Here is a 26,568-nt window from a genome sequence, read left to right as displayed (position 1 = left end):
GTATGTATGCATTTTGATGAGATATTAAAAAAAAACCCACTATGATGAGAATCCAAACAGCTGCACTATATGAAACACGAATAGTTACAAACTACAAGGAAATCAGAAGGGTTTCATGACACTATGAAAAGTTGCTTGCTACAGAGCAGTTATGTAATAAAATGAGAGGAAAACAGTTATCAAAGCTGATCACTCACCCGTAGTAACTTTCAGTTCTCCCCATAACTAACTTAGAATTAATACAATATAAAAAATTAAGATCATAGGTTCTATACAAGTGTCATAGCAGTAAAGAGCATCATAGAAAGATTTTTTTGTTACTTAAATAATACCATTTGTGAGAATTCTTAGCACAGCCTAGAACAAGGGAAATTAAATTAGATCAGGAACGAGGAAATGAAACTAGAAATGGGACAGCCCACTGTTCAACTGATGAGGTATTGTTTTCACAGCAAATTTTAGTTTTGTCGCCAGTGCTTTAGACAAGCAATGTTTTCTAAGAAAGCAAAGTCCTCAGAAAAAATAAACAAACAAATGACACAGAGCAGCTGCTGTTCAAGAAAATGAAGTGAGGAATAACTCATCTGCATATAAAAAAATCAACCACGGTGTCTTATAATACACACAGTATCCGTAATTTCAGCAATTATTTTTTTAAAATCCTCCATCAAACTGGAATCCAACTATTACAGAAGACTACAAAAAAAGTGGTATTTCTGTTTTCAAGTTTCATTTTCATCAAAATATGCATTTCAAACACTTGATTTTTTTAGTCATTTGAAAGTGTCAGCTATGCAAAACAAACAAGTACTTGGTGCTTCTTCTAGTAAATAATTTGTTTTCTCAATATTGTCTCTGCTTTTATTACAACCATAAACCAAATATACCATACTTCTATCAAACAAAATCTGTTTCCTTTATTTGGTTATTTGACAGCCTCAACAGTATTCTGGTTTTATAGAATGAATACTACTATTTTATGATCAAGTGTTATAACTACATGACTCAAAAGATGTACGGTAATATGAACTCATGCAGAAATCCTCTTTGCAGACATTACCTCGAGCTTCTTTTATCTTGGTTCCACTGAAGGCTACATGCAAGACGTTTATTTCAACATCAACCAAATGCACATAACTTTTTTTATATCAACTTTTTCTTATATCTCCTCCCTGCAATTTTTTAAACAACTTACCGACAGTAAAGAGAAATTACTACCAGCTGAAGACTGTGAATTTTCTTCTTCAGTAGACTCATCGCTATGTTCATCTGTGTATTCTTGTCTCTGTCTTTTGTGGGATCCAGGCTTTGAAATACTTTCTTCCTTTCTCTTGCCCATGGGTACTGAAAAATGAAAGTAAAGAAAGATTGTAGGTTTCAGTCTTCTAGATGAAAACATACCTACAGATGATAGCACAGACATACCAATTTATTTACTTTGGTAAAAGAAATATTAAGATCATAGCAAATGTTGCAAGAAACGAATGTTTTTTCAGTACTGAATTCTCAGTGAATTTAAGCCTAAGCTTACTATGAAGAAGTTGTATTAGAACGAAAGAAACACAACTTCATTATTCTAATCAAGCTGAATTTTTTTCTTGATTAGCAACAAAACCAACCTTGATTCTGTTTTCCTTGCTACATTAGGCTTTGGGATATTTGCTGGAGTTGTTTTTGGTTAGTAATGGAGTTGAAGATGAAGTTGTAAAAAGTACATAACTATCATAATATGATCAGCAGCATCAATGCACATTTGATTAAAGTCAGCTGCGCAGCCAAAGAGAAAATGTATCAATTATGTGGTTGACAAATGCCTAGAAAAGTAATATGCAGAACACATTAAAACAAAATAAAGGAAAATTCAGATTCATAGCATTGCCCCTGTGCTGTTTCTTGCACACAGCCACCCTGCTTTTGTGTAAAGGTGGCAGTGTAATGTGATCACAGTAAACTGTGAACTGCTATTATTTTACTAATGCAGGCTAACAATTCTCTATATAGAGAACATACATCCACATTTTGTCTGCAAATGAATAAATAACACACAAACTTCCTGCACTAATGTGACTGGTCAGAAATGAATCCTGCAAAAGTAACAACGTCTACCGAAGTCACATAAAACTGAAACAACAGGCATCAAGATTAGTCAAAATCTCACATTTTCTGTAACTGTAATCTTAGGGAATGTTTTTTTATTCCCCCAAAAGTACATATTACATTCTTCATACCTAGAGTCCCAAAGCACTACACAAAACAGGAAAGTTCACATACTTTTGCCCAAAGTAGAAGCAAGGTCCTATTTATACAAAGGCAATGCACAATCTTTTTATTTGCCAGTAGTTAAGTCATCTACTGGTAAGTGTCCAAAACAAGCCAAAACTGACATCAGATGCACAGTCTTCCGATGTCAAAAAGTTTCTGAAATGGAGTATGCTCTCCTACTCAGACAACTTTGTTTACTAGAATTTAATCTAGGGCTGCCTTTTAGGAAAGGTGGCAGCGAACTTAAATACATCTCACCTGTACGAGCAAAATTCAGAGGCATTAAATGTAATTAATATCCACTGCTATAGAACGATCACTGCAGGACACATGGCCTAAGAGTAGGCTGAGTTTATTTAAAAAAAATAAATAACTTTTTTTTTAGATGGGGTGGAGCACAGGAAAGCAAAGAATGACCAGCATTAAAGACATTGCAGGCCCAAAGTAGCTAACCACGTGTCATGGTTTGAGACCAAACTGACTGCGTGGAGATTAAACACACTGGGGGCTTGGACACCAGAACACTTATAGTCACAGATACATTTAATGATAATGAGTGACCACCTCCTTGTCCCACAGGACAGATGGGACAATCCAGGAGAAGGCAGGCAGGTCAGTCTAACAGTTCCTGGGTCCTGCAGGGGAGATGACACGATCCATGAGAGCGCTGCGTGGATCAGCACCGCTGTTCCAGCTGTGCAATGCACAGTCCCAGAGCCCCATGGGGCCCCCTTGTTAAAGCTTTTGGGGGCCCCCCCATATCTCCTCTGTGGGTCTTGCTCCACATTCTCTCTTTAAATGTTTTAAGATTAATAACTTGAAGAATCCCCAGAGAATTCAGTGAAATAAAGACTGTTAAATTACAGATTTAGTCACAAGAACTAGCTGTAAGAACAAGAGAGGAACAGCCTTTCCTCCCTCTGCCTCTTCTGTCTCATCTCCCTGAGTTCAAGCAACTCTTTACACAGCACAATAATAAGCTGTCTCAAGGCACTGATTCTACTGAAAATTAATGCAGGCAAAAACTTTTTTGTTTTTAAACAAGGTAAGTTCCCAACCATTTCACCATGCAGATCAGTTCGTTTGGGTCACTGTGGAGAGAGTGCTTTTTTGAGCAGCTTCTTTTACTTGTGTCAGCTTAATGCTTGGGTCAGACTACAGCTTCATGTCAACTGGTGAAAGGTCAGATAGCTCATACTACCGATCATCACAGAAAATAGCAGGTATTACACAAAATACCACGACATTAAAATCTGTTACATCATTACAAAGAGTATTTAATTTCCATTCCAGATATTCACTGACTGTTTTATAAACTACACTGTCTAATAATTCCCTCATTAATTTTCTTTGACACAGCATCTAAATGATAATGAAAAAATAATATCCATCTCTTTCCATTAAGTGCAATTAATAAAATTCAAAGCAAATGCACAAATGCAATGAACTTCCCATCTGACATTCTTGTAATAATTTCGTACGGCAGGGATTTCGGATCAAACAGTAGATTATTATGTCCATTAAGTATTTACAGGGAATCTGTCATTTCCATTTTATGTTACACAGTTCAATACCAGACACACAGAAACCAAGGAGCAAATACACTTCATGATTCAGTTACATACCTTTTGCTATGCTACTTTCGGTTTCCTACATAAACACGTCTTTATGTTTAAATTACTCAGACCAGGAAAGAGACACTTGTATGCTCTTGTAATTCATCCATCACCCCAATATGAAGACAAGCATGCATTCAATCTGCTATTCCATTGAAATCTCTCTCTAGAAAGAAGGGAAAACACAAGATTTAAATATTGTAATTATAAACATCCAAACTAAAGATTGGAGCTGTGAGTTCCAACGCTATATGGTCATTTAAGAAAAAGAGAGCATAAAAGTCGAAAACAGAACAAAATAACCTAAAAGAAAACTCCCTCACACAATCTAAGCATGACGAAGGCAAAGGACAGAACAGTCTGCACCCCGGAACTCTTGAAGAGCTAGTACTGCAAACAAAACTTAACTAAAGCCACAAGCAAGTTTTACTGAAGTAGCCTCAGAGATTATTATGACAAGTACCAGTGGATGCAATACCTACATTGAGTACAAAAAAGCCAGAAGAAAAGAGAAACTGACTGCAGCAAGGAGTCATCCACTAACAAGACTTCCAAAGAAGCAAAGCTTTAAAATGTAAAGGAAGAAATAATCAACATCCAAAAAAACACCCCATAGAAAATGACACCTATATTTGAATTTTATCTTTAGATCATCTTGACATTTTTGACAGAAAAAGTTCCTTTTTTTTTTTTTTTACATTAATTGCTCCCAAAACTCTCACACCAAGACACACCTAATTTTCTTCATTAAGCTTTTAATTGAAAAAAATCCTTTACTTCAGTCTCGGCACCGCTTACCATGACTTTAACAATAGTTTGGGACTAACTATTCGAGGCAAAGGAAAAGCAGCCGATCTGACCTATCTGAAGGTTATTAAAATGTGTAGCACTATATTGGAAACAATTAAAGTGGCACAAACATACATTAGTACAAGTACTTTAAGATATGTAGAATAATGAGAAGCCAACAATGGACACTACTGACAAACATTAACAGAAGGTTTTTTTAATGGACCAGGCATCATATTTAAAAACCAAAATTTAAATTTATGTTTATATTGCAATACAAAGTAGGACTATGTTAACAGAAACTTGTGATGACAGAGTCAGGAACATTAATAATTCAAACGAGAACCTGACTGTTATTGAGAAAGACAAAATAAAAGTACTTATTTAAGACAGAAAATGAACTTCGCTATCATGGAATGTAAAAGCATACAGCTAGGAAGAAAATCTGGAGCTATAAACTGGGAACAAATAAGGGCAAGACAGATCCAATTATAAAAAAAAAAATCACAGGATCACTACAAGTAATTGTTATGCACATAACGAGTGCACGAAAAAAATGCAATCCCCAAATGTGCTGTATAAAGCTATTAGGACTATTACAAGTCATAGCAGAAAAGTATTTACCCTGTTAACATCGAAGTATGGGAAAACAGAGGCTGCATCCACTGGAAGCAACGTGCATTGATGCCCACCCATGTTCCAACGTAACCAATGGCATCTTTTTCCACAGTTCCCATTGCAGTGCAGGACTACAACTGTTTTCCCCTTTCCCTATCTGGCTAGTCACGGTCGGCCTCACTCAGAGCAGACACAACCAACCTACTGCCACCAAAACCACTCCACCGGTTTTCTAGCAGCCTCCTGTTGGCCTGCTGTCCGCATAAGGCAGGTAGCAGCTGCTGCTCAGAACATCCACTTCAACCACTCTGCACCCAGACCTGCTGCAACCTGGATTGCCTTTCGTCCAGGTAGCAAAACAGAGGCAGCGAGAGGACGTCGGAGCAGACCTACGGCAGGATGAGCGCAAGATCTGGGAGAAAAGCAAAGGCATAGGCTTGGAGAAGAGGAAGAAAAGAGTTGTGGTCTTCTGCTGATGTATAGCACACTACATTTGTGTAAACAGACACAAAGACAGTGATAAGTAAATTACAAAGTAACTCTAGTGGTTTATAATAATGAAGGAAGGGAACATACACTGTTGTACTCGAAAGGCACGTGTTTCAGAGGACTGAAGTCAGAAGCCTAGCTTCATAGACCACAGCAGAGTGCCATACATTTTAGAGGCTATCCAAACCAGATGCCCCGTGTTAGACTACATGACTGACAATTCACAGCCAACGCACAGGAAGTCTACACCATCCCATCGAGCCACTGCAAAGGCACTGTGACAACAGCAGCACAGAAGGCAGCTCCGACTCCCCTGTGGGGAGGCAGAAAGAAAAAGAGGCAGAAATCCCCCCGCCTCACACCTCCAATCCCACGGGTGTCTCTTGCTTGGCTTAGAAGGAGCCACTCACCTCCCAGAGAAGCGACACTGGTCCCTCCGCAGCTGGAAAGCCCAGGCGGCGGCGGCAGCCGCTGCCCTGTGCTTACGCTCTTCCTCCCCGCCTTCGCAGCGCCGGCTGCCGATGGGCCGCGCCGGGCACCCGGCGGGGAGCCCTCACACCAGGCAGGGCAACCGTGCTGGGCAGCGGGCGGCAACGGCCGGCTGCGGCTTCCGGCGTGCCCCCGCAAGACCCTCTGCGCAGGCCACCCCGGCGCGGGCAGGGTCGGCGCGGCGGGGCACGGGGCTCCCAGCCCAGCCCAGCTCTGACACTGCACGCCGGGCCGGGGGCAGACGCCACCGCCTGCCCTGCGGCCGGCCGGCCTCCCTCCCAGCCGCGCCCCGCTCCCAGACAACAGAAGCGCCCCCAGCCACCACGGCACCGGTCGCCCGCCCCTCGCCTACCTCTCCTCAACGTCGGCGGGGCCGTTACAGCCGCCGCGAGCTCTAGCCCTGGGAAGGTCCTACGCCGCGCGCAGCGAGAGGGTGGAAGCGCGGGACGGCGCGGTCACCCGGCAGCAACGGAAGAGCCGCCGCGGGCGCGGCGCCTGCGCGCTCCCACCCTGCGCCCCCAGGGGGCCGTTTCCGTGCGCCCGCCATTTTCGGAGGGGCGGAGCTGCCGCTGGGGCGGCGCCTGCCGGGGACGACCGTTTGAGGCTGAGGAGCGCGGCGCGGGTGAGCGGTCCTTCCCTCCCCGTCCCTGTGGACAGCCGCGTGAGCAAGCGGCTGGGCCTGCTCGGGGCTCAAACCGGGATGTAAGTGTCTACCGAACCCTTCCACGAAGGTTGAGTCGCCTTCGCCGGAGGCGTTGGGGGCCTCACGGCGCCCCGGCCTCAGCTCCGCAGGCGTCCGTTCGCGGGCGGGAAGGAGGGAGCGTTGCGAGGGAGGAGGCCCCTGCACCAAACCTGGAGTCCGGGCGTTGGGCCCGCAGTCCTCTCGAGCGCCCTCCGGAAGGCTTGTCCTCCCTCGGAGACAGCGGGTCAGGGAAGCGCCCGTGCGTGTCTGTGCGGCGCATCATTCTCTCTAGCACGCGTCGGGGCGGGAGTTTTAGATGCTTGTACTCAAGATGCCTGCGTGTCTGGTTATTTCGCTTTCAGGCAACTTCTCGGTTTTGTTTTCGTCTCGGGGGGGGCGGAGGGAGAGGAAAAGTAGGAGGTTAAGGAGGAATCTGTAAAATGCTGAAGCACGTCACTGCTGTGCTTCAGGTGCTCAGATTTATTGCCAAAGCTGTGCCAGGCTAGAGGAGCACAGAGAGGAAGTGGGAAAGTTGGTAAAAATGTGTCGTGGGCTGCCTTCTTTTTTTATTTTTTCCTTTTTTTTTTTTTTTTTGAGGCCTCTGGGTCAGACATATAGGTTATGCTTGGCAGTCTTTGCAAGTTACTTTGGCAATGAGTGAAAGCATATCTGCGTGAACAAAACTTGTGTTAAATGTCTTCTGTAGTTGTTTTCCAGTAACTGGCTTGCTTTTCTGTCTGTGTAAAAAAAACTTAGTAGAGCAGAATATAGTCTTAAAACACGATTTATAAAACATAAAAGCTATATAGCATTCAGGCTCAATGCAAAATTGAGAAGGTTTTTCATGAGCTTTTTTACATTATATTTCCTGTCAATGATCTTATAATAGCATAGTGTCTTCAGTGATTTGTAAGTATATGAAAACAATCAGATTCAATCTCCCTTCTTTGGAAGTTACTGTCTCTCTAAGAAGACTGGAGGCTTGTGATGGATGAAGCTCCTCAATAAAATCTGAATACACAAGTCACTCCTATTAAAAGTAGTAGATCTGTTTGTTTACAGGGTACAGATCTAAATATTTTACAGAATGTGCTCAAAAAAGCAAGGACTAGTAGGTTGCACAGGCTTTCATAGCTCAACCTTAGCTATACATTGAAAGGGGGTAAGGAAAACTTCTATCCTCAAATAACAATACCTCCTCTCATCATGAAAAAAGTGGGGTTTTTTAGTCTTCACGGTTTTTATACTTTTTTCTTTATTATTTGTAATCTTACAAAATGTGTTTTTAGTGTATTTGTCTTTCCTGTTATTTAAGTACCATGTGACATTCCATAACAATGTTTAGGAAAACACTGACACAGTTTTTTGTTAAAAAGTCTATTGATGTAGACTGGCAGGAACCAAATGATAACATCAAAAAAGACATCTCCCTTTTTTGCTAGGTGTTCTCTTGTTAAAATCCCCTGAAGCTGAAGATCACACTTGTCTTTTGAGACCGTTTGGATGCCTTTAATTAGCCTCCCCTATGCATCAGAGAAACTGATCATCCTGGATCCTAAAAAATTAGGCCATGCATTTGCATACTTTATATTTTTAATTAATTTTATGTGCTTGAGATATAGCAACAACAAAAGCAGTACATTATGCCCTGTATGCATACGACTAAAATCAGGTTGAGTGATTGAAGTAGTTAAAGAAATGGATTAGAGAAACATGATTTCTGTTGAAAATAAATCTTAACATGAGAATTTTATTTGAAAACAACCCAGAATTCCTGCAGTGGCAGAAATTATGTTTTATTGATTAGCTGCCTTGCTTTAAAACTGTTCTAGAGTATAAAATAACACATCCTACAAAGACAGGCTTGCTATTCTGACAGACTGTGATGGTGTTAAATGTGGAAGATTGCTGAATTTAACATGGCTGTGTTCACTATATGCCGCAAGGTGGCATAGCTCCTCATGTGCCTGAAGCAGATCTCAGAGCACAGGCAGCTAGCTCATCTACTCATGATTGATTTATTCAGAGGAGGGTTTGATTATATCCGAATATGTGGTATTTGCAAACTCAGGATGAAACAAATACAAAATGTTCCAGATTTTCTTTGATTTTTATCTTATACAATTGAGGGAGAAACAGGAAAAGTAGAGAAATAAGTGTGAGGCAAACTTTGTACAGTACGACAGTGCAGGAATAGATTGGTATTGTGAGAGGGGAAAAGCAGAGTATGTGTTAGAGGTCTTGTATAGAAGTGGCAAGGTATGAAAAGCAGAAGAATAATGAAAAAGGAAAGAAAGAAAATTAAATCCAGTAATGGGACAGCATGGAGAATAAAGCTATGTAAGTAAAGTTAGATAAGAGACAACGAAATATACTACTTAATAGCTATATGTTTTCAGCTGGCATTCATTAATAGGTAGTGCCAGTCACACAATACCAAATTAAAATAGTTGTCCTGGTTTTGACAGTAGTAAAAATATATACACTAGCGTGTTTCTGCAATTGCAGTGTTATAAATGTCTCAGAGTGTTTGTTGGAAGTGACCTCTGGAAGTTACCAATGCTGATTCCCTGCTCAGAGGGGGACTTCCACCTGTATGGGATTAAATCAGTAAGACAGTATGCTGGCTGGATGTTGAAAGTCTCCAAGAATGGAGATTCTGCAACCTTTGAGTAACCAGTACCCTCTGTCATTTTTTTCCTGAAGTCCAACTTGAATTTCCCAAGCCGGAATCTGTGGCTCTTATATCATCTTGGAATACTAAGGAGAATTTTACTTCTGTCATCATTGTAAATATTCCTCAAGTATCTTTAATCTACTTCTATGTGAACAGAAGCATTTTAATGTGAATCCTACTACTTCAGATCAGGAAGTAATTCCCGTGAGAAGTGTGTTTTTTCTTTGTTTTTAAGTAAAGCTTGGATTGTGCATATGTAAGGGACACGTGAGACCTGAAAATGTTTTTTGGTTTTGTTTTCCTCCAAGTGAGTTTGTTTTTATTTATGTTCCGGCTATTAGCAATGAAAATGTACAATCCAAAGACAATATTTAGTAATAAACCATCTGTGAACTGGAGTCACTACACACTTAGAAGGCTTGATTGCAAGTGTTCTTGGCTCATGAAAGTAAAACTGATAACGACTAAATATTTGTTTTCCAAACCTAACGTTCATGTCACACTTCATGTTATATTCTGAAAGTATTTTATTTTGTTTGGTCTTCACAGCAAAAATCTTCATGCTGACAACCAAGCAGCTGAAACAATGGGAGTGACTAACCTGTGGCAAATCCTTGAGCCTGTGAGACAGCCTGTCAACTTGAGCAGTCTCAAAGGAAAAACGCTTGCTGTTGATTTAAGTCTGTGGGTTTGTGAAGCACAGACCGTTAAAAAGATGATTGGAGTAGTCACCAAGCCACATCTGAGGTATGGTATCCATATAAATTGTTGTAGCCAAAAGTCTTGGAGCCGTATAGTTTAGGTACGATACTTATTCTAAATTTAAGACTACCTCCAAAATTCATATGACTGTGTTGTTTAGCTTCTGTTGTTATCACTTGTGCTACATGCGTAAAGGGTTTGAAGTGAAGACTCCATCGTACTCTCTGAATTCAGCTTAGTGATTGGGTGCAAATAGAAGTTCTTGGGCCCAGCTTGCTTTGTCTCGAGGCCTCGATGGTAGATGAGATGGATGTCAGCAGAACCATGTTTGTCTTACTGTGGTATAGCACTGTGTGATATACAGATTATCGAGGAACACGAACCAGTGTGCTAATTCCTATATATTTCTGAGTCTGTGTAATGGAAGGTAGTGTGAGAGTTTCAGCTGTTTATCACAGCAGTTTGGATGCTAGTCAATTCAGAGCACACTGAGTTATTAGCTGCTATTAGACGTTCCTGCGGCTTCTGTTGAATCCAGCTGATATGAAATATCAGCATCTTCTGAGAATAATTTCTTAAAATGTTACACTTATGACCTCAAATGGATAATTAACTAAAACTTGAAGCATGACCAAAGTCATTACTTCCGTATAGTAGGATGTCCTGTATGCAGTGGAATGGCAGCATCAGTCCAGATCACTTACGCAGTCTTTCCAAAGCAAGACAAAACCAAGACAAAAGAATGAACAGATTTCTAACAAAAAGAAAAATGTTTCCAGGCAGTTGGAAATTAAATTGTTTTGCTAAGTGAAACTTGTTGTAAGTGATTTTTGTATGATTTGTGAAAATAGAGCTAACCTCAGAAGATCAGCTTATCCTTTTTTACCAAGAGCAAATGTACAAAATTAAATCTAGAGTAATGGTCTTCCCATGTCAATTGAAGAGGTAGAAAAGCTTGGTCTAATCTTTTTGAAAGATTGATCCTGGAATTACTGGAAAAAGCATATGCTGTCTTATATTACTGCTCTCAATTTTACTATTATAGACCAAGCAGTTATTACTGCTCCCTTGCAAAATTCTACCCATCAGTGATGCTGGTTTGCATATGAAATAAATTGGCATGGTAATGGCATCATGAGTCTGTCTAATACTACAGCATTCAATCACTTCAGAATCTGATGTACCTGTATTGATAGATTTGGGATTAAAATTTGATATAAAATAATCAATGTGGATAGGTATTTGGAAGTAAGACTTTGGATATTGAATGTTTTTTTATTAAGCCTTTTAAATTTGCTTATGTTTTTACACATAAAGATGTTTCTTGTTCTTACGTGATATTTTCTTGGTAGTTTTGTAAAGCTGTTGCAAGTTCATAGTAAAGCAGGGATGTAGATAAAAAGTTTGTTAGCTTGGGGGTGAGGGAATCATAAAAGGTGGAGAGAGAAAGCTAAGATTATTCCTGGGGTAGGCTGAGGGATTTAAGGAAAACCTCTGAAGAAATTGGGGTTCGCCAATTCTGCAGCTTATGGAACACCTTGCTTTATTGCAGAAACCTATTTTTTCGGTTCTCTTTCTTAACATCAATGGGAATTAAACTAGTGTTTGTCATGGAAGGAGAGGCCCCCAAGTTGAAAGCAGACACCATGAGTAAGAGGAACGAGATGCGCTATGGACCTTCAAAGAAAGCTGGAGCTGCAAGAACAGGGAGATCTTTATTTAAAGCCATTTTAAAAGAGGTGAGGAATTGAGGGCTGTATTTCAGTAATTTTAATGTGATAGAAAGAAATCTTAACCAAATTAAATACAAGAACTTGAAATAATTAATAGTTTTCTACACAACAAAGTTCAACAGTATTTTGAGTTTTGAGGGAACATGTGCCTTTGAAATTGGGCATGACAGCATGTGCTAACTGTTGTTGTAGAAGAGGAACAATGTCGGTTAGAATATTTTTCGTGTTTGTTGTGTTCCTGTGCATGTTATGCTGTAGTGAGCCACAGTGTTTATTACAGAAATTCAACTTCCTTGTGCTTTAATAATGTTAGTATTGATACTTTTTTTTTTCCTAGATTGAAAACAGGAATGTGTTGTGTATCTATGTAAGCTAAGCTAGTGTGTTTTTGAAGGGGTACACAGAACTGTTTTGTAACCTAGATCTATGACTTGGCAAACTAACTGTGTATCTAAAGAGGATACACTTGTTGGAAACCTACTGGGTTAGGCTAAAAGGAAGATTGTATAGTCATCTTGGTATAAATGGTTGAGGCAACTCTGTCTGCAGTGACCTCCTTTTCAGTAATTTTGTTTTTCGTTCATTGTTGCAGATATTTAACCATTTTTGGCTGTTCAGAATTTTATGAAATAGCATTTATAGATGCTCATGGCTTCAGTAGGTTGAATGTATAAATTCATGCTTTATTCTTAAATTCTAAGATAAATTCTTTTCTCTGAAATTTGTAAGAAGTATATATATGAGTATATATCAGTGTGCCTTATACAATGGTCCAGTCTTACTAGGCCAACAGTACTGTTCTTTGATGCTTGATGTTCTCAGGGAGTGTGGTGTCTGTTGAAAGATTATCTGTCCTAGCCCAGTATTACTACTTGAGTAAACAGTGTTGCTTTACAAAGATAAATATTGCTTTGTTACTATTCTTTTGAAAACATCCTAAATAACTATTTAAAGTGTAAAGACTTTTGTGAAGGAGTAACCATTAATCATGTTGTCCTCAAATCCTGTAACTAATACTTTACTTTTAGTTGGATATTTCTTTTGAGTGTTGCGGTAAACTATATTTCTCCTAAAGCAGTGCTTGTATTAATGTAGTGTTCTATAGGCAGTGTAACAGTAGCAGTTTTTGTACACATTTGTGTCTGAGAAAATATAAGCTAGTAAGTGGGTCTAATTCAGTGTTCAGTCACTCTTTCCTTTTGGATTCCTTTGTTTAGTGTCTTGAACTACTGGAGTGTTTAGGTGTCCCTTGGGTTCAAGCAGCCGGGGAAGCAGAGGCAATGTGTGCCTACCTAAATGCAAAAGGACATGTTGATGGCTGCATTACCAATGATGGAGATGTCTTCTTATATGGAGCTCAAACAGTTTATAGGAACTTTGCCATGAATGCTAAGGTAATGTACCTCATCCCGTTCTCACCCCGTCTTTAGGCTCTTCCCAGAAATTTAAATAGAAAGAAGCAATTGCTTGGATATTATTGCACTTACCCTCTCATAGTTGGTTTTGTTTAGATTAGTACTTTTAAGACCGGAATGTTTTGTTTGATTCACTGGCAATACATGTATTAGATGTGAGACCAAATCAACTGAATTGAAGAACACTTATGGTCTGTGTAGTGTCCTGTGATGTTTAATACAAAGCTAAGTAGCAAACTCCCCATCTCATGCCTTCCCTCCTCTGTGGTGGAAAATTTGAGTGAAATAATTGCTTCCTATAAATTTATTGTTTAGGGCATATGGGAGTGGGCAGCCTTCTGGGTCTAACAACAGTATTCGCACACTTGCATCATGCAGGTTTGTTTTATTAGGAATATACTTAGAATTAATGCTATTAGACTCCGATTGAACCAGAGTAGGGTAAGGTTTGTAGATCTGTATAATGATCAATTGTTGTCATCATTCAAAAAAAGAATCAATTTATGACCTTGATCTTAAATGTTCACTTGTTAGGAATGTAATTTTTCAGAACTGGCGAAAGGCAACCCCAAACCTATACTTTCTGTATAAATCAGAGAAAGGAATGCATGTGTTATGTCTGAATCTTAACACAAAAGTGGAAGAAAAATTATACTGGGGTTGGAATTTTAAATCATGTTCATCTGAAAGACATTGAGAAAATATTTCAGTAGTAGGAGAAAATTGACAGAATAGGAAAAAAACCACTTATGAACAATTAACTTTTTTTAAAAAATAAAGTTGATTAAAGGTGATTTGCCATGGCACAGTGTTCGGGTTTTGTCTTGACTATGTTCTTCTCTTTCGTTCAGATTCCTTGTCATTTATCACCAAAAATGAAAGTGGCCTCAGTCTTTCAGGTGTACTTTCTTACATATCTAAGTCAACATAAAAACATAATTTATGTAGGTCTGTGTCTGTCAGGGGTATCTGTTCCAGAAAACTAGATTATTTTGGGTTGTTGGCTTGTGTGGTTTTCGGTTTATTTTGGCAAGGGGGTGGGCCGAGGGAGGGCAGTCTCCTGTGTCTTAATTCATGTTAATCTTGATTTTATGTTGGTGTGTTTGAGTCCCTCTAACCTTCAAAGCTTTAGGTGTTCCTTTTAGCTCATGTCTAATATGCTAGGTAATATCTTAATTATTTTTTCTTTTTTTTTACTCAAGTAGCACATTAAAATGTTTACATGGATTTTAAAAACTGCAGTTCCTAAAATGACTTGCACAGCCACTAGTACTAGATAATATTTGCTTTGCCATACTTTTTCTATAGGTAGTAAACAATTAAAACACCCCTTTGCTTATTTTAGTTTCTTTCAACAGATGATGCTCATACTTGCAATTTGAAATTCCAGAACTGTAATTATTCATATGGTGTCCATGCATTACATTATAAATTTTAATTGCTGCTTTATTTTTTTTTTGCTGTTGGATACCTCTTATGGGATAGACCCATTTCCTGCAGATGTGGGTGAATAGGGATGGGTAAGCAATCACAACGGAATGTGGCTGAGGGCTGTTCCTTCCCTGATGTTACAGAAATAAAATGTGCAGTAAATTTCCCTTGCAGGATCCACTTCTTGACTGTTACACAATGTCCTCTGTTAAGGAGAAACTTGGTTGTGACAGAGAGTCTTTGATTGGGCTAGCTGTTCTTCTGGGTTGTGATTATCTTCCAAAAGTAAGCAATATAATTTTTTTTTATTTGATAATAACAGTTTATTGTTTTTCAAGACAGTGTATCAAGGGAGACTGTGCATGCTGACGAAACAGTATGCAATGTATGATTACTGAGATCTAGTTGAAGAAGATGCTTAGTAAGTTACTGTACATTTTATTTTTGAACACTTAAAGATAATCAAAATGGTTCATGAACATTAATCTTTCAAAACTCTTGTGTATTATTCCAGACTTTTATGTAATGGAGGTGAAGACAAAAGTTTAGATGTTGATTATGTTGAGCAAATGTGAGAACTGAGTTGTTTGCCAGGATACTTTGAACCCATTCATGTGTAAAGTACATCCTTGGCTGAGTAGTTGTGGAAAATGAGAAAAAAACAACTTTGTCTATGCTGTTTGGAATAGCTAGTACTGGTAGGTTTGAACTTTAGTTATTAGTAACACCAGTTCTGGATATTCTTGGATATATCCACTTTTATTTCTATCATTTGTAAATATATGATTTATGAAGAAGTAGGAGTCACCTGTTTGAAAGCTTGTCTAATGGATGAAGTGAGAGGGATCTCACTCGTTACTACTTTTTTTTTTTTTTTTCCTTCTTTCTGTAAGCACTTGAATTTTTTTTGAGGCTTTGAACAGAAGCTGTTGCAATGGGTATTTGAAAAACAAAGGAAGTGGGATGAAACTTGTTTTCCATACAGTTCATCATACAGTGACTTCAGGCAATGGTTACTCCCATTGAGGCTTGCAGTGGATATCTAGTTATTCTTAAATCATTGTGTCCCAATTTGATAAAACTGACTTTTTAAACAACTGATACTGCTGAAAGAGGAAATAGCTCTAATTAATTTTTTTTCTGAAAGACTTGTTTCCATTATAGGAATCTTTAAATAGTTTATTATTATTATTAGCAGCAGTAGTAGTAGCATTACAAAATGTATAAAGAGAGGAGTAAAAAAACCCGTGGCTAATCAGTGGTTATTGTTATGGAACTAGCAGCTGCCAGAATGCCAGGTTCCTGCATAGACCTAAACTGACACAATTGTGTAATGACAGATAGGTCTTTTGAGCTACTGCAGCCCAGCAAAGTGGATAAAGATAGGAACTTCTAAGGAAAGCTGAATTACAGGAGTGCATTGGGAATGGGGATTGGCAGAACAGAAAAATGAGAATACCACTCTATAACTGCACTTACTTTGTTGAATATATATCAAAATGATGCTTTCCTTGCAGAAGCTGAGTATCTGACTCCATGCCTGAGTGTCTGGCTACAGTCCAATGAGGACTTCTAGTTGGTTTTGAATGTACATTTATTTCATATGGTTGCTTATATTCAGTTCAGCCATTACAGCTGAATAAAAATAAGCTATAGTTTTATTTGTATCAATGCTACAGAAAGCACATTCAATACAATCTTTATATTTAATTGCACTGATTCTTGGCAAAATAGAGTAAGGATTGAAAGAGGAATTGGAAAAGCAGTATGTGCCTTTTGAAACAGAATAGTTTGGATTCAAGGGACCTTTAGAGGACATCTAATCCAGTCCTCCTGCAGTGAGCAGGGACATCTTCAACTAGATCAGGTTGCTCAGAGCTCCATCCAACCTGACCTGGAATGTTTCCAGGCATGGGGCATCTACCCATTCTCTGGGCAACCTGTGCCAGTGTTTCACCAACCTCATTGGGAAAAATTTCTTCCTTGTATCTAGACTAAATCTACCCTCTTTTAGTTCAAAACCATTACCCCTTGTCCTGTCACTACAGGCCCTGCTAAAAAGTCTGTCCCCATCTTTCTTATCAGCCCCCTTGAAGTACTGGAAGGATCCAATAAAGTCTCCCCAGAGCTTTCTCTTCTCCAGGCTGAACAACCCCAACTCTCTCAGCCTGTCCTCACAGGAGAGGTGTTCCATCCCTCTGATCATTTTTGGTCACTCTCCTCTGGTTGTTTTGAATCCACTGACTTTCACTCTTCAGTATGTCTAGGGATTACTACAAAGTTATGGATTTCAGTCCATAAGCTAGGTTCCAGAAAAGGAACCTCCAAGGTCAGGATGGGCTCTGAGCAACCTTCTGTAGTTGAAGATGTCCCTGCTCATTGCAGGGGAGTTGGACTAAATGACCTTTAAAGCAAACTATTCTGTGATTCTGTGAAAAAATTTGCTGTTCCTATCATTATCCATAGTGGTAGTCCCTTTTCCTATGAAGGGCATGCATACTACAGCTGTAATAATGGAGTAAATACCAAAATCAAACAATTACTGAAAGGGAGGGGAGGAATTCTTTGGTTTTGTGGTTTTATTGAGGGTTTTAATTATTTTTCAGAAAATGCTCTTGCACTTTGTCACTTCTCAGTATTGATTTTGCATAAGTGCTTGAGGTCTTCAAATATTAGAAGATGTTTCTGTTGCTGTAAAGCACCTCTTTCCTGAGAGTGAAACGTTTTTCCTGGGTTTCTTCTATGTTTTAAGTTCCAGCCTTTTGACTCTAAAATCCAAAAGATCTGTCTTTATCTTGTCTTTCCAGGAAATTCTGAAAAGTTTCAGCCCTCTGTCAGTTAGCTGGCAAGAACGTTACCAGTATTTTATATTGTTGTCCTGTTGCAGATAGCAAGAAGGAAAGCAAAACAAACCAACCCTTTTTTCCTATTGTTTTCTGTTACCTTCTTTTTGTACCTTGTTTATCTGAGCCACTACTGAATGTAAGAACATTTTATGCAGCTTGTGTGTTACACTGGTAGTACAGCTGTAATCTGTCACCTTCTCTGACTTTAGAACTTGGTCAAAAATTATGTTTCTCAATTTATTATCAACATCTGGGGTCATTTTTGTCAGTTCTCTACATAATGTTTTGAAGGCAGTTTTTATGAAACTCTGAATACATTCTGTTTGTCATTAAATAATGTTTCATATTTCTTTCTCTATAGGGCGTGCCAGGAGTTGGGAAAGAACAAGCTTTAAAGTTAATTGAGGCTTTACAAGGTCAAAACTTATTGCAAAGGTAAAGTAAAAATTTCTGTTGTATGCTGAAGTTGATTTTATTCAAAGACTTGCTGGTATGTACTTCAGCCCCAAGATGGTGTTTATAGTACTTCAGTTTGGGAGGAGGAAGACATTACCACATTTCTTACTTTATATTTGCTAAATTAATTACATGTTTTGCTAGGCAAGCTTCTTAACTGTTTTAAACATTAGCTGGCTCCTAGCTCTTGAGCTAGTAGATGTATTTTGATATATTGGAAAAGAGGTCATAGGGACTGATGAGAGACTTTTGCTGATTTTTTTTTTTTTTTTTTTTTACTTAATTGGGTTGTGGATCGGGACATGAAATACCAAATGCTTTCTGTGCCTATTATCATAATGTATGTGTCAATACTAGAAATACAACGATCATAATGTACTTTAAAAAATCTATTTCATAAATTAGAAAACTGTTTCTCAGGTAGATGCCTGAAAAGTAGAAAGGGAGTATTTTTCAGTGTTTTATTTTAAGTATGAAAGTTAAAAATGTTTCTTAAACCTTTTAATATCATCTTTTTAGGTTTGAGCAATGGAAAGAACAATTTCAGTGTGATGATAATAATCCACCTTTGGTTGTTAAGAGGGTAACTCACTGTTCTGAGTGCCATCATCCAGGTCAGTATGAAAAGCACTGAATTTTATTTTTAGCTTAATCATTTGTTTATTCTTTGTTCTGGGGGTGGGAGGTGGTGGGTTTTTTGTTTGGGTTTTGGGTTTTTTTATGACTAGCATTAAAAACTACTTTTCTTATAATTCACTTTCTGGGCTATCTTCATATTTTCAATATTGTGTATATGTATCTTTTATGTAAGTATTTTTGAGGCTGGGGACTACGTTTCTTCAAATGTGAATGTAGTTGATAGTAAAGGGAATGTTATCACAATGCTGTCATGTCATCCCAGATGTTTGCCTTTTTAATACTATCAGTGACAAAAGTATGCTGTACTGACAAGCAGCTATTTCTTTAGTTGCCTGAATTAGTCTTGCATCCAGAGGACTGAATCCACTCACATTGCTGGGTTTTGCTGCAGTGTTTTCTTAAAAAGAAATTAGTCTCAAGGAACCTCATTTTGGTAGCATCTTTGATCAGTGAATTCATTCAAACCCATCACTTGGAGAAAGAAAAGCTTGTATACAAGTAACACATTTGAAACATTTGCCAGGTTGTCACGGACTACTTCTGTAGTTCTTAGGTAATAAAGTTTTTGGCAAAAGATCTGAAACTCTTGGGGAAAACGTCTTCCAGAAAAATGAAAGCTTGCTTCTATTTTTCAGTTTTCACTGTAGTTACAACTAATGCACTGAGATCTACCTACAGCTACTGTTCATGTCAGATTCATGTTGGTGTTCTGAGCTTTGTATTTGTACTATTAGCTTTGTATATTTGGAGATTTTGGAAACCTCTATTCTCCTTACTCTTTCTTGCATCTGCTTCTATAGGATCTTACAAGGAACATGAACACAGTGGATGTAAATTCTGTGAAAGCACTAGATACTGCAAACCCAGTGACTCCAAATGCTGCTGCCCTTGTGAATGGCATCAGTTAGAGCAAGTGAAGCAAGCAAGTGCAGTGGAGGACAATATCAGAAAGTAGGAATGTCTTGAAAATTGAACTGCTTTTCCCTGTGTTCATGTGCAGGGTGAGCGTTTAAATTCTGCATTTTTCCCATTTATATTCAGTTCCTAACACATTTGTTTTACCTGCAGAAAAGCTAACAGTTGTGAGGGCTTTCCATTCTCTGAGGTAACAAACAAGCCTATTTAAAGATTAATTTTTTTACTCAGTTAATTGAGATTTCAGTTTTATACCCTCTCAAAATGCTTCTTTTCTGTTTTATCTCAAGGTTATCCAAGAATTTCTTGTAAACAAGAATAAATTAGTCAAGATAAAGGAATGCCAAAGGCCGAATTTATTGTCCTTTCAGGTATATAGCAAAATACTGGATATTCAGCTCTGTAATTTTTTTGTTTATTAGTAAGGAAGGCATCTGTGATAATTTTGATCTTCATTGGTAATTTTACTGGAAATAAGAATTAAAGAAACTTGCTGCAACTTCTTTATACACCTCATTTTTGAAAGCCTAAAATTGAAGACTTAAAAAAAAAAATCAGTTGATATAAATAGGTATGTAGAAAAGTGGAAGGAAGAGAACTCGGAAAAAAGGTCACTTGCCATTGTTTTGTTTTTCACTGTCCAGTATTACTAGATTGGGTTGCTGAGAGCTGCATTATCTATATAGTGTATATAAAGTACTATATGGTTATATGACATAATATATGCTTCAGGGATGTTATCTTTTTTGTTTTCGTACACCTTTCATACAAGGTGTATGTGGTAACTTTGGGTATTATAGCAAGTGATTATTGTAAACTATTTTTTTTAACTCTAAACTTTCTTTTCAATATTTTTTTGTATCAACATAACCAGCTTCTCTATAGAACAAGCAGAAGTAGCTTTTATTATGAATGTTGCATGGTTTCACAAAAAGACATAGCAGGCTTGTATTTAGCACAATACTGCGAGTTTTCAAGTTCAGAGACCCTTTAATTTGAAGTGCACAAAGCTCAGAAGTGGTCTAGCTTAATCCTCTCTCCATAGAAGAGAGGATAAATATCCTGTGAAGCTTTTTTTTGGGGCACGGGGGATAGGGTGGGGGGGTAATATATGCATGTTAGCATTGTTTCCTAAGAATGATTTTTTTGTTGCTGCTGTTGTTTTTTATTGGTGAAAGCAGATCTTTTACAATGTTTCATTTTCTGGGATTGATGACAGTGTGAGAATTATCTGTAGCATAATAGACTGCAGTTAAGCAATGTAGCTTTAATGAAAATCCGTGTTCATCCTTCTCTCACATGCAAAACTTGTAGATTTCACAGCTCCTTGCATAGCTGATTTAAAGCTGATAAGGTGTTTAGCAACTGTCTGATTCCTCCTGCTGCCACTACACAACTGTTCCCTCGGCTTGTTATTGACAGCTGATGCATCTGCCCTCTAATGGATGACTGTTCCCTCCCTTGGCAGAGAGATATCAGGCATTGCACTAATGTATAAAAGCATTCTAGATATTCTAAGTATTTAGTCCTGTGTCCCTACTACACAGCTGTCTAATGTGATATCTAACAGAACAAGAAAATTTTAAAGTTTGGGGTGGGTTTTTTTTTTATGCTAACAGATATTTGCTTCTGAGAAGATGGAATGGACCAAACATTACGCTTGTAAGAAACTGTTAGCATTATTGACGTGTTATGATATGATCCAGAGAAAATCTGGATACATTGATTCAAAACAACTGCAGGCAACACGGTAATGTAGCTTGATTTCTTGAACTTAATATGTTTATTTCTGCTGCTGGATGAAAATCATGGGCGTTTTCCTTTTTTACAGAAGCACAGTGGTTTTCTTCCATCTCTGTTTCAAGCTTTGTGCTCATTTTGAGTAGAGGTTAAAATTTAGATCAGTACACCAGTTCCTATACTACTGCTGCACAAAGAAATACAGATAGCAGTTTCCTTTCATTCTAAGTGACAATGCCTGCTTTTCCTATGCTTACTTTCTATTCTGTTTCCTTGGATCTGCACATGAGATTTAGCATTACAGGTTTGATCCTCTGCTCAAGTTCTTAGCAGAAGTTTAATTGAGTTCTGTGATTCAAAATAAGAGCCTAGACGTAGAAATGAGCATCTGCAGATGCAGTCATGGTCTCTGATTCCTTATCAGACCTACCGTATGATGAAATCATTAGGTTATGGTTCTGTTCTACTACCCCTTCTTCTCAACACTTTCATTCAGGACTGCTGCATTTGGAAATATAAAAATGGCCAAGTATCCTGTTACTAAAAATAGATATGCAGGGAAAAAAATCAAGATAAGCATGTAACTAGTTTCCCCCATAATATTTTCCCACCATCCATGTTTCTGTTACTCAGGGTGTTTTCTGAGACAGAATTAGCACCTTCTTATTTTATCAATGTATTTTTTTAAAATGATCTAATCTTTTTTTATACTTGCACAAACTTTTAGAGTCTACGGTGTCTGTTAGCAAACCTGAACTTAACTTCACTGTGTGAACTCACACTTCTTAGTATCTGATGGTTTCATTTCCCAAATGAAACCCAAATTCTCCCTCTCCCCCCGCCAAATCCTTGTATTGCAAGAAGGTCAGTAGTTTTTCCATGTTCTTTGATGCTATTCAAGATTTTATAGACCTTAAATCTGGGGGGACAGAAGGATGGTCAGTAGCAATGTGATAGTGTTTCTTCTGAGTTGATTTGTCATATTCAGTTAAATTACTACTTGCAGAGAAGCTGTTCTGTTCAGTGTTAACTTTCAAAAGTTAAATGGGTTGGCTGGATGAACTACCCTTATTTACCTTGATGAATGAATTAATAGACATTCTCTGTTTATAACACTTCCTAGTTTTTCAGAGTTTAAAAGGTAGATCATGTGTGCTCTAGAAGGTTTCTTTTGTTAACAAGTGTTTAAAAATGCAGTAATGATTCATCAGGAGCCTCTTCACACGTAGGAGCCTATTAAACTGGGATGTAGATAATGTTTTTGAAAAATCTCATAAAGACTGACTGCCCCTGCTCAGTTCATGTTTTATCTTCCTTCATCTTCATGCAAAGGATATTAATGACCCTGTCTGGTCATTCAGAAAATTACTGTCTATGGCAATTCTCTGTGGCATTAGTTGAAGATATCAAACTGATGTTTGTAGGAGTCTGTGTTAAGGTTGCCTGTCACAGAATAGTTTTTTGATTTCTTGTTAAGCTCCTCTGAGCTGTATCATTAAAAAAATCAAAATGTTTCAATACTCAAATCTAGACACAAAATTTTACTGTGTATCTTACACAGAGAAGTAGTGTATTTTTTAAAAGGTGTATTAATTTCACTATTCAAGAATATTTTTTCCTCAGAATAATTATAAATTAGAGTATTGAAATATTTTTAGATAACTTGGATTTTTCATTTCCTGTTTAAACAAAATCATTTAATGGGTTGCTTCTTGTTCTTACAGGATAGTCAAGACACGTGTTAAAAATGGAATTCCTTGTTTTGAAATTGAGTGGCAAAAACCAGGTTGGTCTGTTTTCTGTGTACATTATGGAACAAAATGGTTCACATAAAAAGAAAAAAGCATGCTTTAAAGAGAGAAAGAGTTTGACAACATTATGAGGCAATGAAATGTGGGTGAGATTGGAAACTGTTCTATGAAAACAATAGAAAATGTGCATCAAATTTCACATACCGTGAAAGTAAAAGCAATGCTTCCCCCCCCCCCAAAAAAAAAAAAAAACACCCCACCCAAAAGTACCTAGCAAACAAGGGACTCTATCTTCAGGTACTTTTTCTGGTACATGTTAACAAGACCTGGACTCTGTATTTCGTATCTTATTTCACTATGTGCCTGAAACTGACTGTTTGCTAGCTAGAAATTTTTCTGTGATGACAGACTTCTACCTTTAGTGTGCCCGTTTGTGCCAGGAGACTGGCAGAAAGAAAAAGATTTTACTTGTAGATAAATCTCAAACATTGTACTATTGCCCTTTTTACATACCTTCTTCATACTCAAATCTTTTGTTCTTTGTTTTTCTTATTCCCTACTTTGAGATGTGTGTATCATAGATGTCTAATGTACATTCATTAATTTTTTAGAACATTATGTTGATGCAGAAGATGAGCCTGTGGAGTTGTTTGTAGTCACAATAGAAGAGCAGTCTTTGTTTCAGGCTGCTTATCCTGATGTTGTTGCCCTTTATCAAGTGGAAAAGTCAGAAGTTCTAAAGAAGAAACAGAAAAGTAAGTCCAAAAGCTTATTTCTTACGAACTTATGCTACTTGCCAGAATACAAGAAGCAAAAGCAACAAACATTTCTCCCACTATTGAGCAGTATCATGTTTTATCAAGATCAGGGCATGATACCTTGAAGGGACTGTGCTTTTATCTTGCCATGTTATACTAGCACTAGGAAATCTGAACTGTGGTTTATATGCCATTTTGATATACCCGTGTTGTTTTTTTCAGACAGGAAAGACAGACCAAAAGAAAAGGAATTATCAAATGTTTACAATGAAGTTAGCGATCTTCTGTCTCAAATTAATTTAAAATCTAGATGCGGAATTCTTCCTGTGCAAGAATCCAAGTCAGATATAAAAACTCCCCCAGAAGATGAGATACACCAGAGAAGTACTGAATCAAAAGATCTAGTGTTAGCTGCATCTTCCTGCATAACAACGGTTCAACTGCCAGCATCAGCAGCCACTCTGACTCCATCACCTTACTTGCTCTTACAGAGTACGTTGGCTGACTCACCTGTATTGCCAGCACAATTTACTAAAACTTCAGGGATATCATCCTCTTCCTCTGTAACAGCTGATCTACAACTGAGCAGTATTCATTGGGAAGGAACCCTCTCCAGTGCTTCACCAGCCCATGGGGGTCATACCCATGATCCAGCAGCTGACTTAACTACGTACATAAAACACTCACATCCACTAGGTCATGAAACAGTAAGAAATAGCTTAGAGTATTCTGATGCTATGCAGTCTGATCATCATCATTCTGATAGTGCAGATGATTTGGTTTCAGAGGATGCTATGGGACAACTTCAGAAGTGGTCTTGGAGTGAGCGAATACTTAAGATGACTTCCATTCCATCAAACCCGTTGTTTGAAGATGTAATGCAACCGGGGTCTCTGAAATCTTTTAAACAAACAAAAGAAACATCGAATCCTGATAAAGATTATGTCTCTTCTTTGTGTCAGTTAAATAAACTAGTGCAGGAAAGTGAAAATGTGCTATCAGAAAACCATGCAAGGGAATCCAGCATACACATTTATCAAGATCAGTACAAAAGAGCTGACAGCCTGGCTGAAATGAAGCAAAAAGACTGTAATATAAGCAGTTCAACATCTCTAGCCCTCAGTGGGCAAACAACAGAGTCACTGCATCCTGGGTGTGAAATGTTTCCAGTGTCTCAAAAGCCAGCAGATGTTGTAACTGTCTGTCACATTAAAAAAGCTTGTACTCAAACAACTTGGAAAACTTCTTTTAAAAAGAGTGTGTGTCAGAACAGATGCTCTTCTAGTGAAGACAGTGATGGTGGGAACATGAATAAAAATCTGATTTATGAGCAGCGGAAAAGGCAACTGAACCCTGGTCAGTTTAAAAAATGTTTTACAAAGAAAAGGACTAACGTTGTTACTAACAAAAGAACAAACAGTGACTCAGCCCTTATAATTAAAGGGCAGAAGAAAAAGACCAATTTAAGAAAAGCTGGCAATAGTTTGTCATTGCAAGTATCTCTAAAACCATTCTCTGTGGGGGAAGTTAATTGTTTCCAAAGTCCAGAGCAACCGTTTGAGAGGTCAGGTTCTGGTTCCAGGCAGCAATCCGAAAGTTCTGTTCTAACTTACACATGGGCAGACAGTCCCCTTCCTCTGTCTGAAAGACTAAAAGGAAGAATCAAAATCAATTAGGCTCTCCATAAAAAAGACTGTGATAATAACTGACTCTGAACCTTCAGCTCTTACAGAGTTCTTTCTCAAAGTTTAGGCAGTATGCTCCATCAATTTTAGGTTGATGCAGTTTTGATGAATCAAGTGCTGTGAAATACTGCATACTGGAGCTTAAGTATGAAATTAAAATGTTAGCAAAAGTACCAAATAGCTGATTATAGGCAAGTGCCAGTTATTCTGGACCTGCTAACATTCTGAACTTGATACATAAGAATCGGGATATAGTATACAAGGTAGCAGGGAGGTTTATTTATGAAATAAGAAGGTTTTTTTCCCCAGCCAATTGTGAGGATTTTGTGTACAGTGGTTAGTCCTCCTGCTTATAAACAGACTTATTAAAATAGTGCCTGCACTGCTGTTGGATATTCTTGATAAGACAAAGTGATATTTCCAACTGAAATTTTCCATTCTGCTCCACTATTTTAATTTTGCTAGTTTTAAAATGGGTTTTCAAATCCTGGGATGCTAGCTGTATTGATGGCCTGTTTTTTTTTTTTTATTATCTCTGAAGGACCAGATAGAGAGACGCAGCAGATGTACCTTGCGGGGTAGCTAAATTTATATCTGCCATGCCCTATAATAAACTGTTCTTTGAGTGTGTGCATCTTCCAAAGAATGGAATAAGTCATGTAAGGATATTCTGGTTTTGTAGCTGTCATATCTAATACTTAATGAAATGTGATGACTGTTTTAATGAAACATAATTTGGGTGTTGTGGGTTTTTTTTTTTTTCTTAAAGATATGAAATCCCATCTAACACTCACTTCTACCTATAATGAAGGTTAAGTTAGAGAAAATCAAAATTTAATCATGATATTGCAGATTCTTTGAATAATACCATGTAA

The 26,568-nt window shown here is 38.1% G+C and overlaps 2 protein-coding genes across 2 annotated transcripts in view; one reads left to right on the top strand and one right to left on the bottom strand.

The window, feature by feature from the left end:
- The window catches only part of SMC6 (structural maintenance of chromosomes 6), a gene marked incomplete at both ends in the record, with an annotated part of 30,998 nt that extends 29,659 nt beyond the window's left edge, over positions 1 to 1,339 (bottom strand). Inside the window, one exon of the mRNA XM_082015915.1 lies at positions 1,196 to 1,339. Coding sequence (XP_081872041.1) covers positions 1,196 to 1,339 — 144 coding nt within the window. The remainder of the gene's footprint in view (positions 1 to 1,195) is intronic.
- Positions 1,340 to 10,208: 8,869 nt separating this feature from the next.
- On the top strand, positions 10,209 to 25,684 carry GEN1 (GEN1 Holliday junction 5' flap endonuclease; the record flags this gene model as incomplete). The annotated part of the gene is made up of 13 exons (XM_082015916.1): positions 10,209 to 10,369; positions 11,877 to 12,063; positions 13,275 to 13,451; positions 15,078 to 15,188; positions 18,111 to 18,184; positions 18,725 to 18,819; positions 19,645 to 19,795; positions 19,913 to 19,949; positions 20,050 to 20,130; positions 21,379 to 21,509; positions 23,224 to 23,285; positions 23,862 to 24,005; positions 24,231 to 25,684. 13 exons carry the CDS (start codon positions 10,209 to 10,211, stop codon positions 25,682 to 25,684), a joined length of 2,865 nt encoding a protein of 954 aa, XP_081872042.1.
- Positions 25,685 to 26,568: the final 884 nt, after the last annotated feature.

This window comes from Phaethon aethereus (assembly GCF_964289735.1).
Source record: "Phaethon aethereus genome assembly, contig: HAP1_SCAFFOLD_313, whole genome shotgun sequence".
NCBI classification, from domain to species: Eukaryota; Metazoa; Chordata; class Aves; order Phaethontiformes; family Phaethontidae; genus Phaethon; species Phaethon aethereus.
This window is presented reverse-complemented; position numbering and strand designations above follow the sequence as displayed.